Source organism: Falco rusticolus, chromosome 2 (genome assembly GCF_015220075.1).
Source record: "Falco rusticolus isolate bFalRus1 chromosome 2, bFalRus1.pri, whole genome shotgun sequence".
NCBI lineage: Eukaryota > Metazoa > Chordata > Aves > Falconiformes > Falconidae > Falco > Falco rusticolus.
Genome location: NC_051188.1, coordinates 114,700,959 through 114,713,113, shown reverse-complemented (window position 1 = coordinate 114,713,113; position 12,155 = coordinate 114,700,959). Strand labels below are relative to the sequence as shown.

The following is a 12,155-nucleotide window of genomic DNA, read 5'->3' as shown; positions in this document are numbered from 1 at the left end:
TCAGTGGCAAAAATCTTTTCTTACTTTGCTACGAACATCATCAAGCCAATGTCAGTCCCCAAAAGGAAGTTGTTCCACACCTTGATGCCCTTCTTCAACCACCTCTGATACCACTCTATCATTTTTTAAATTAAAGGCCTGCACCCAGTATGTAACAGTTTGGGAAAACTATGGATATTAATATGGTAGCATAATGACATGATCTGTTTGGTTCTCTGTGCCCTTCCCATGAATTCCTAATCTTTTATTTGATGTTGGGACTGTCTGTATTAATAATGGTAACAGTCAGTCAAGATTCAATCATTTTACATTTTTCTTACTACCCTGAACGATTCAGTCTCACCAACTGACTTTTTCCATGTCTGTTCTCACCTGTTTTCCCAGACCATTTACTGATTTGTTGAACAATAACGTTTGATGTTACCCCAGCATAGGTGCCTGCAGACTTCTATTTGATGATAACATTGTAAAACTTGACAATTTAGTCCTAACCTCTCTTTAAACCCATTATTTAGTCGGGTTTAGTTTAAAGACCTTCTTATGCTATAGCTCCTTATTTTCTTTGTAAAGCTTTGATAAGGAATATAAATCTTTTGGAAATCCACATGGGGTGTATGTATCAAATGAATCGCCTTCATCCATGTGTATGCTAACTCCTCCATCGGAAACAAGTAACTTTATAAAACAGGCTTCTCTTTGCAAAAGCCATGGAGACTCAAGTACATAATTTATCCAAGCATCCAATAAACCTGTACTTTACTGTAGTTTCTATTATGCCCTGCAATGATCTGAGTCACAGATCTGTGGTTCCCCAGGTGTCCCCTGGAAACTTTTTATTTTTGTCCCATATCACTCTCCATGCTTCTGACACCAAAAAAATTGGTGTCACATGGCACACAACTGATAACTTCTTCTCTCACATCTCTGTTAGTAGTTCCACTGTTTCATCCTTAAGCTCTTTTTATACTCTTGGTCTGAAGAGGGGTTGTTGCTTGTTTTTTCAGTTTGTCCTATCACCTCTCCTGCAGTCACTTCAACTTCAGACAGATTCTCTGGCAAGTCCCCCATAAAGGTTCTGGCACGGGAGTCACTTTAATTTGTTCCACAGTGAATGTCAACTCAAGTAACTGGTTTAGTCTTCCAACACTGGCCAGTCTTTCCATGCTCTTTTATACCCAATTCATTATTAGACTCCACAGACACTCTGGCAGGTTTCTTGTACCCAGTGACTTTGCAAAAAGGTGTATTATGAGTTTTATTATTGTGTCCTTTTTCTAGTAGTTCCTGAAGTTCTTTTTTAACCTGTCTCACTGTGCTTTTACAGATAATCTGTCTAAGGTTATTGTCCTTTCTACTTCCTCTCTTTAGATACTACTTCAGCTTTTTGAAAGATTTCTTCTTTCTTCAAATAACCTTTGTTACCCTAGGTCTGCGGCTTCTTTCTGAGCTTTATCCGGCCTTCCTTGATAAGTGCTAAGCGTTGTTCTTGCATTTCTAATGCCACTCCTCCCTGCAAAGGTTTATTCTTTTAGCTGACCTTTTTTAGCTTCTAAGATGCTCAATATTTTTTGCATAGTCCCTGCTGACCTTAAGTGTTGTGTATCATCCCCCATGCAGATGTTAAGCCTAAGTACATAATAGTTGCTGCTATCCAGTGCCTCTTCATCTGGGGGATACAGAGGGAGGTATCTTGAACTGCAGATCTGAAAGTCATAAAGGTCATGCCTCATCCCGTGAGCTCCTTTACTAGCTAGATCGTCACACAATTTTTGAGGATATCTAACCAGGCAGTGTCTATGCTACATCCCAGGGTGGGATTTGCACAACTGACAAGGCATATCTGAAGCTTCCTGCCCTCGCCATCTCTGTGATCTGTCTCAGCATCTTGCAGCTGGTGGTGTTTAGAGAACAACTCAAGTAGTAGATTGTGCTGGATGCTGAGGGTGTTGACTTCATTCCTGCCAAACAGTTCAGCTCTGCGGGTGAACCACCCACTCTGGGGTGCAGGTCTAGATGAGATGAAGGGAAACCAGGAGGGAAATCTGGGTCAAGCCGGGTGATTCTCTGCTATTCTGATCTTTAGACCATCTCTCCCTACCATTCCCCAAATCCCCAGAAGCACACCCTCTTTTGTTTCCACCTCAAGACTACAAGAGTGAGTGTATCAGCCCCATTCCTTTGCAAGTGTGAGTGGGAAACATTTGCTACTGACACATTACCAAAAACGGGCCGTTAGAACCCACCTCTCAGATTCTTCCTTGAGACTTGGAAAAATTACTTGACTATTGTTATCAAAAAAGATACCAGTTCCCTAACTACAAAATATTTTTTAATTCTTAAATGGCTGTCTTTAAAATTTTGAATCGACAGTTGCAGAAAACTGAAACATTTGCAGCTTTCTTATATGTCCCCGTCAGGAAGATAAACTGTCCTGAAGAAGAGCAATTCATCATATATTTATCCTCTTTTGTGTACAAGGGGCTTTACTATGCTTGCTTCCAAGATGAAACTTTTTATCTTGCAGTGACATTAGAAGAATTGGAGTTGTACTCATTGGACACCAGAGACGAATAGTCAGCAGTTTACAGACTTTGCGGTTACACATGATGCACATACAGGAGAAAGGATTTCATGTATGAAAGTACTAGAATCAACTGTGTTTTGTGCCTCAGCATTTCTAAAATGGAAAAATATTCTCATTCTTCCCTTCTGCTCTTCCCAACTTCAAGAACTGCAGTCTCCTGTTCAGACTTAAAAAGTACTTCTATGTTAATGCTTCCAAACTGGAATTTTTAATCACACTGCATAGCTCCTCCGCCAGTTATCTGCCGATCAAATCCTGTCCTACTGCAAGACTCTTGCTACACATTGATGAATAACTCAGCATGGATGTGTAACTTTGTATAACAGTATTTGGGAAACTTTCATGAACTTACTTGAAAGTAGTAATCTATTTGGCCTGGTGTGGCTTCTTTATCGATGTATTTAGAGTTTGCTGGTAGATCAAAAAGTATTTGACTTCTTTCATGTTCTGTGACCATGTAACTTCCAATACCAAATGTGCAATCAAAAAGAAGTTTGACATAAATATTTATTTTATCTCTTGATTAAATCCAAATGTATGGGTCCTACAGTTATATTACTTTGTAACAGTTTGAATGCTGGTAAGCTGGTGCCTCAAAACATTAGTATTGTTTGCAGAAATGACTGATGATTTTATGTAGTGAGTTTTCAGTATGTGAATAATTGGGAGGATAGTGAGAGAAATCTGTTCAAAATCTTAAGGTCCTTGAGTTTGAGTTACTTTAGCACTCGACACTTTTTATGCTTTAGATTTGAGATTAGGTTGGAAAACTTGTTCATCCTTGGGATTGTTCACCACCCTAGTCCTTGGTTTGGGGTTTTGGGGGTTGTTTTTGGGGGAGGGGGGGTGTTTGTTTGGTTTGGGTTTGGGTTTATTTTTTTGTAGTACTCAGCATTTGCTTCTACTACGTGGCAAATATTCACTGGAAAACTGATTGTAACTTTTCCATAACCACACGTAAAACATGGTTGTCAGCTGTATCATGGCCACATAGACTTCAGAAAGCTTTCTGTTCCAAAAATGCTGGCCTCTGCTGCTTGAACTAAGCATAATTGGGTAGTAGACCTTAGAGGGCCAGCCATCAGTGGGGCGATGTGCTTATTCCCATGGGAGCAGGCTGGCCATATCATCCTCCAGTTGAGTGCAGTGATACAACCACCAACTAATGCCGGAAGTTACATGCTGCGGTATTCAGTTATCTTGTACATAGGCAGAAAAGGAGATGTAGGACAGCAGTGTAATAATATGTTGCCTTGAATCTACTTCTAACTGCTTTTAGGAGTAAAAAGCAGACTGCTGAAATGGAGCTCTGGTTACTACGGGCTAGATCTTCATTTAGTACAGATATCTAAATGACATCAAAGACAATTACCTTTAGAACCCTTCAATAGCCATATTTACATGCAAGAAAATGTCTGCAAAGGCCTAACATAATGTTTGTACCTCTCTAGGACTTACAGCTTTCATGTTTTATTCAGATAACTTACACAGACATGCTGGGCTACATTTCCAAACTTTTGCATGGGATATGCGCTACTGGGAACAGGGGAAAGAGCGCATGTCTGCATGCTTTAGAAGTCACACGCAGATCTACATGCATGTCACATGTAAACAGGGTGCAGATACTTTTGTTGATTTATACATAGTTTGGAGGACGTTTTTGAGTTATGTGGCATTCCAATATACTCGAGCATTACAACTCTTCCATTAAATCGTACGTTTGGGTAATTAGTATAATATATGTGTATATCAAAATGAACTACTTTATGTAATCATAATGATATTTACTGCTTAATTTACACCTTGTAAATCAAAATGTATTTCCTAACTCTTGGGAAAGGCTGCCATTGTATACCAGTGGCAAAGAAAGAAAATCAGAAAACAACTCAGAAAGGATTATGCTTCCAACCAGTTCACAGAGTAGAACACGCTAGGCCTGATTCACTGTTGTCACTTTATGTTGGAATAACTGTGTTAATTTAAGTGAGGTAACAGTAGTGCACTAAGTAAATTTTCCTTTCTTTCATTAAAAAAAAAAAAAAAAGACAGATTTAACTGAGGAGCAAGTTTTCTAAAGATCAGGATTCACCAGTGTTCTACAATGCCAATTTGATGAGCTTGTTCAAAGAGGGGCAGTTCCAGTCCTATTCTGGCTACAAAGGTAATTTTGCCAGCATGAAGTAGTCCCGCTGAACAGGATTGTACAAGCACGTGTGTTTTACAGGATCACAGGCCTTTAGAGGGGACAAAAAGCATTTGTTCTTGTTCTGTGACTGTCACTTGAAAAATTCTGCCCGAATTCCACATCTGAATAATTTTTTGGTAAAGGTTCTCTTATGGTCTTTTAAAAAATACTATCATCACAGAGTAATTTAAAAGTTGATTTTCCTTTATCCATTTTGTTATCCATTTTGCCTGTCATTGCTTCCGTGGCCAACAACGTGACATCTGTGGAAGGAGCCTCTCTCACAATTAAATACGTTACTGAGGAGGTATGAGTCTGTTATTTGTTAATGGGGTTTCAAAATTGCTCATAACTAATCCAAACCATGTATGTGCACTTTTAAATTGTACTTTGCAGTTTTTTCATTCCTGGTAGTGAGAACGCAGAGCAGCATGTTTTGTGAACGCAACCTGGATACATCTCATGGAAATTAATTTACAAATTTATCTCACTACTGAAAATATATTTTCAATAGAAAAAATATAATATTAACACATTTATTAATCAGATATATTTTTTATATAAACAAGAGTTTGGGTAACCAGAAAGGAAAGAACAAGGGATTCTTTGGGTGAAAACATTTATGAAAAACATTGTAAATCCAGGATTTTGTGGGTTTATATGGCTTGGGGTTTTGTTGTTGTTGTGGTGCAGTATGACACTTTTATAATAGTTATCTGGATCAGTTTTACATTTTTCCCATTTTGGAAACATTTTATTTGCTTTTGCTCTGGTTCCAAGCCTACTCTCAGTTGGTTTATTTTGGGTGGTGTCCTAATTTTTTCATTTAAAAACAAACAAAAAACCAACAGGTGTGACTTTTCAAGTGTGAGCTTAATTCTGTGCAGGCCACAAATGTATATGAGTAACTTTCTTTGTTACAGGGGATACTTTCTTCAGGTGAAAATTAGCTCTATTTGGTTATCCTGCATATTGCAGTGTGCAATTTAGTTTAAGAAATTTAAGCATATCTAGTAGGCTGTTTTTGAGAATCCATCCCACATTGCAGAGTGCTTCATGACTAAAAGTACTCATTGAAAGTTCACAAAATAAAGTGTGCATGATATGCAAGCAAAAAAAAAAAAAAAAAAGGCATCAAAATGTGGATGCAAGGAAATAGTTCTAAGTTATTTACAAGTAATATCCGTGTGTACATTTTTCTCACAGACTTGACTGTCATTAACCTAGAATAAAATCCATCCATCTGTACTTCTACCACTACTTGTGTATCACTTAAGCCTCCAAAACAAAGCTTAGGGGAGGGCCTTGACTGCTGAGCAGGACCAGGTAGCATCTCTTTGGCCAACAAGTGCGCTGCCCCAGCTGTCCATCATGTGCCAATCACAGTGCTTCCAAAGTTGACTGACAAGCAACTTGATGTCCATGCAACCAAGTGGGATGGTCATCTAACATGGAAAACATGTCGGTCATCCTTACTCAAGCTATCCCTGCTTGTCAATCAGAGCCCTGGGAACTACTGGGAGGAATTCTTCTCACCTAGTTTCAGAGGTCTGCATTTGAGATAGTCAACCAAGGTTCCCTTTTAATCAATGAAAGGAAGTGGATCCTTGTAGAATGTGAGTCATCTGACAAATGTAATTACTTACTTCTGGATTAGATGAATTGTGCCAAAGAAGCCCATTTCTTTGCATTCAAAGACAGCAAAATGACTAGCTCAAATCCAGGTATCTGCGCTTAGTCAGATGAATCTCATGCACTGATTGTATCTAGTCCTTATGCTGCACCTGTGAAAAAAAGAGAGGATCTTGTCCATAATGCTGGCGTTAAAATTGAACAAATAACAGCAAAAAGTTTAGTAGATTTTGCTCATGAGGTGTTTGCACATTGGACTTACTGAGAAGCAATAGGACTCCATGAGGTGTAAGGAAGAGCACTGAGCTACATAGTTGAATTTTTTCTGAAACAAAAGTTACCCTGCTTGTTTCCTATGAATGTAAATTCAGTGTGTGTCCAATAAAAGCTTAGACACATAGCTATGCTTTAAGACACCAGCCAAGATTTTCTGGCATAAGGCAATCCTTTAATTGCAAATAGTGCACCCAACAATAAATTCAAATAAATCATTTGCTCTGGAAAAGCATTCTGTGTCCAAAATTGCGTTAGGTGGATTATTCTGACATGGAACTGATAGACTGTAGTACTTTGATTTTTCTGTAATTTAAGACTGACTATCCATTTTCCATTTTTTTTATATTATGAGCCTAATACGGGACTCCATTAATTTATTTTTCAATGCAGATTCATACAGGATCCAAAGGTGGGTCATAAGTAACATACAGACACCCTTTATTCAGATGCAGTAGAGATTTACTACATGGACTAGCTGGGACCGTGGAAGTACATAGTAAGACTGTATTAACCACAGCAAATTCCATGTTAGGATGACCCCACGGGACATCAGCCACCAAGGTAAAGCAGCACAGAACATACTTTAACTTGTATTGAAGACCAGTTGCTAAAATTCAGCTAGTTCCATGGCAAACTGAAGTGTGTGTTTAGTTAACTGAGCTGATGGAACGGTTCTATGGGACATGTTCTGGCAGCTGAGAATTTCTCTTATGAGCACAGGGTACCTCTAACTACCCCATAATGAGCTCAGTCTCTCTTGGAATATGTCCTGCAGAGAGTGGAAAGGAGGACTCACTTCTAATCCAGTCCAACACATCTTTTAGAGTAACAAAAGTCAGAGACATAATAAAAAGTCTGTTTTCCATTGCAACTTCTAGGAAATGTATTAAAAATAGAGGTATTTCACTTATGGCATTTGCACATGATTGAAAAGCACTGTATTCTGTTAAGCAGTTTTCTTCCAGAATAGTCTTGTTTACCAACTGTAGTTGATCATTCCTGAATAAATGGCAAAGATAATAATCTTTTTTTTTTTTTTCTTCTTATAATGGTACTGTTATTATTATTTTGAGAGTGAGGGGAAGATCTGTTGGGCTGGGCTAACAGTAGGACAGTAGTCTTGAAATCTCCTGGAGAGACAAATGAATCAGCACTGAAAAGGAAAAAAAATCCCTAAAGCCTACAATATGGTGAAGAAGGAACAGCTATCCATATTGTACTAAGGAGCTCTAATGTAAAACAAGAGAGTTAGATAAGACAGTTGCATGCACTTACAGCTCACAAATATTTTCTACCATCATATACTGTAATTAGTAGTGCACGCTGCCTATCCAGTGCTATGGTTGTATATAGTTCCTCAGATTATAGACCAGAATATGTTGAGCACATTATGGATACAAAATATTTGTCTATATGTACATAAAGAATTGTAAATATGATGTATATCATAATGTCTGAGATTTTTCAAACCTACAGAATTAATTACCTAACTGTCAATAATGCTAATGGGGTTGATCCACTCCATTGGCTTTTAAAATTTTTAACGGCATGTACTGTATGTGTAAAGGACTTCCCAAACTTCCTTGACTTGTTATCTGGAAATGGACAGCCTCTCTTTTCCTCCACAGGCAGACAAAACCATTTTCAAACTGGCTTACACAAAACTGCATGGTCAGCTGGTGCTGACCCTTCTACCACCACCACACCAAACCCCTTTCTATTGATTTGCTTCTTTACAACTAGTTACTCCAGAAATCGTCAGTGATCATAAGGGAGAAGCAAGGTGCCCGTGAGCCAGCATATCTAGTAAGATGTAGTCTGTGCTATAAAAAGTTTGAGTCCCTCTGCTGAAGTCTCCAAGATGTTTAAACAGTATATAAACTATTTTATTTTAAATAGCCATTTATAGACACTTAAGAGGTTAAAATGAGACAAATTTTCAAGGCGCTCTGAGTAAGGATATGCCAGCGTATAGTATAAAAAGATATGCTATGTTTTAGAGAGGAAAACCAACAAAAATGGTTGATGACAAAGCATGAGGTTAAAAAATGGATTAGAGTTCAAATATATTTCCATATTTTATACATTAAATAATACAATGCCATTCAGTGAAACCTATTTATGTATATGTTTCTTTAAATATCCTACATAAGTATCTCTTATCTTTCTTTCCTGCAAGAGATTTCCCAAGTACATCTCTCTTCCAGAAAGGTTTAGTATATTATCTGATCTTTCATACCTGTTTACTTAAACTGGAATAAAAAATGCCAAGTCATGACACTAAAGATATGGGAAAAAAAATATTAAAAAGATCAGTCTCAAAATCATTTGAACTTTTCACACCTACTTAGTTCTTGGTCAAAATTTGACCTATGTCTAAGAATCTGAACACTTTGACTAGGCTACACACGTGTCCATAATTATGCAATGTGTCACGCTCAGAAACTCCTGAATCTGTAAACAGTTACGTGTTTCTGCAGCTTAATTCATATAAGGAGGCTGATTAGAAATGGGACTATTTACCTGAGCAGAGTTAGGCATAAAGCACTTGCAAATCCAAGTCCTTATAAAATATTTGTAAGACAGCATGAGATAACATATTTTATCATTTCTTTAACTTCACTACCACATGTGGTTTCCTTGCGGGGTCCAGTATATTCATTGCCATTATCACAAAACCTCCTGCACATATTGTTCTTGATATGTGAGGAGATACTGCTGACTTTTTTCATTTGGGAAATACTACATGTTTGGGGCAATACTCATTTCTAACATGCACATCAGCAAGCTGATTACAAATTTGTGAATAAACCATAATATTATACTAATACTTCTCATTATTGACAATTCAGTGAAGAACTGGTAAGCAGCATCACGTATGTTGAGTGGTAGATAAGCCAAACCCCTGGGACTGAAAATTCACAAATGAGAGAGAAATCTAGCTCTTTGTATTCTGAACTCTGTGATGCCTGGGGGCTTGGTTGTATAGAAAGTAACCTTGAATCTAGAATCTGGAAAATCAAATTTGGGGAAAATCTGCACTGGAATCCAAATATTCATTTCTGGTTGTGAATGATGAAAAGGTGCCCACTGAAACAGTCTAGGGAGCATTTTTATAGTATCATCACTGCATAATGCTCTGATGTACAGCAGTGATAAGAAAAAATCTATTTGTTCACTTTCCAGGGTCCAGCCTATGACAAAAAAAACCCAGGTACAATTATCAGAGAACCATAGAATGGTTTGGGTTGGAAGGGACCTTAACAATCATGTTGTTCCAGCCCCCTGCCATGGAGAGGGACACCTTCCACTAGACCAGGTTGCTCAAATTATCATGATTTAGACTAGACCCTCCCGTAGACACAATTCTGTAACTGAAGATTGCTTGGTCTCCTTGTTGCATACTAGGTTTTTTTCAGAGGAACCTAAATAAACAGTAAAGAGTAGAGCTTTCCAGTTAAGAGTGGCTTACAAACTGAATTTTCAGGTTTCTGTCATTCAGATTGATTTCTACTTGAGAACGAATGAGAAGCAAAAAGGAAAAGCAAAACAGGATTCTTTTTTTTTAAGAAGCTGAGTGCTTTAAGCTGAATAACTTACCATCACAGTCCCTTTATGTACAATAGTATTAGCTGAAAAAGACAAAGTGCAGCCAATGTTTCAAATCTGTAGATTATTTTAGCTACTAAATGCCAATGTCACAAGTTCCATTTTTGTCTTGGGAAGGTTCTGCTCTAAAAAACCTGATACTTCCAAATCCTGCTGAAAGTGTTAGTAAACTACTTGATGGAATAATTCCTGGGACAGTGATGTAACTGTGAGAAATTAAATGCTTTGGTGTCAATAGGCATGGTCTTGCTGTGACCAGATTTCATGAGAGTTTATTACTGACTTCAGCGGCAGTGGGATGAAGCCCTACATTATACATACTGTATGTAGGATTCAGCTCTCCAACCAGATTCTCCCTTCCTGCATCCCACTACTGATTGGCTAATTTGTTGGTAGAGAACCAGCACTTACTAGGATGCATGCTGCCTTGTCATTCGAGTGTATCGCTACAACCTTTTGCTTTTAATTTCTCTGGGTGGACATGTAGGTTGGTCCTTCAGGGCATGATCCAAAGTCAGTTAAGTTCTTAAGAAGATGACAATAGACTGAAACAGATTTTGGATCAAAGGTTTCTGTAGATTTGCATGGAATGGATGGCCTCATTTAACATGGGAGAAGAGAGTGCACTGAGCATGAAAGACAAGGCTACTACCTCAGGAATGTGGTAAAATAGATTATGGTTACCTTCAACATGACAGAGCTGAACGGCAAAGTTGCTGCACTGTTGTTTAATCTGGAATGGGCTTCCATCTCTGAGTTTGGAATAAGTATTTAAAATGACCTCCACATCTAACAGAGTATCTAACAGAAATGTTTTAGGTGTGTGGTTTTTTTTTTCTCTAGAAACTTCCCCAAACTCATTAATTTAAATTCAGGATAAAACCACCATCCCCATCAAACAAACAAAACTTACCAAAAAATAGTATTTGTCCATCTTTTTGCTTTCCTAAACTTATAACATTATGCAATATGATCTCCCCTTCATAACAGCAGTACTAGCTGCTCGTTTGCCTGTTTGAACAAGCTGTTTCATACTTCCAGTCTGTTGCAGTGTAAGTTTTGAGATTTGCCACTTAATGAAAGGCACAGCAGCAAATAACATAACTAATGCCCTCCTAGTGGTTCTGTTTATTGGAATCTTTCATTAACTCCCTATCTCAAGAAAGCTGTCCTACTCTAAGATTCCAAACACGTAAACACGTAACCATTTTAAAGCTTATGGCCATGACTCCCTATCTGCCTCTCCACAAGAAACGGTTAGCTTTGAATTGGCAGCGTAACATCTTTAATACCATTTCTTTTGCAGCAATTTCTTCTCCCAACTTTTTACATAAGGTAGAGAGAGCTGTTTCAGATTAAAAGTGGGAAAAGTTTTTTTCTTGGTTAACTCTGGTGAAGGAACTGGATTCAGACAGTACTTCAGTATATGTCGCTCTTACCTAGAGCCTTGCATCTGCTTCTGATGAGGCCAATGTCAAAATTCTCTGCTGGTATCAGTTATGTCATGCGCGGTGATGCTGTAACTGAAACCCGGAGACTAACCAAAAGGGCTTGTTCTTGTTTGGTGCGGTATAACTCCTGTTGACTTCGGTAACAACGGCAGGTACTCTGCACTTCTCAGGATTGCATCTGCAGTTTAACAAGGAAATTAAAAAAACATGTGAATCCATATTTACTCAAAGGCAATGGTTTATTTTCTAGCAAAGCAACCTTCACTGATCAAGCTGGAATTAATTGTCTTGATTTTGTCATCATGTAAAAAAAAACAACAACACTTCGACTTACAGAAAAAATACAAGAAAAATATTTTACTACCTTCCAAAAATTAGCTTTGATTTACTCTTGGAAGATAACATGGTTGGTATGTTT

The 12,155-nt window shown here is 37.9% G+C and overlaps 1 protein-coding gene across 2 annotated transcripts in view; it reads left to right on the top strand.

Annotated features, from left to right (window-relative positions):
• Window positions 1–3,385, top strand: part of EPHA6 (EPH receptor A6) — a 513,653-nt gene extending 510,268 nt beyond the window's left edge. For both annotated transcript variants that reach the window (XM_037378259.1, XM_037378258.1), the window contains one exon: window positions 2,525–3,385. In XM_037378259.1, coding sequence (XP_037234156.1) covers window positions 2,525–2,639 — 115 coding nt within the window. In that variant the 3' untranslated portion in view covers window positions 2,640–3,385. The remainder of the gene's footprint in view (window positions 1–2,524) is intronic.
• The last annotated feature ends 8,770 nt before the right edge of the window (window positions 3,386–12,155 follow it).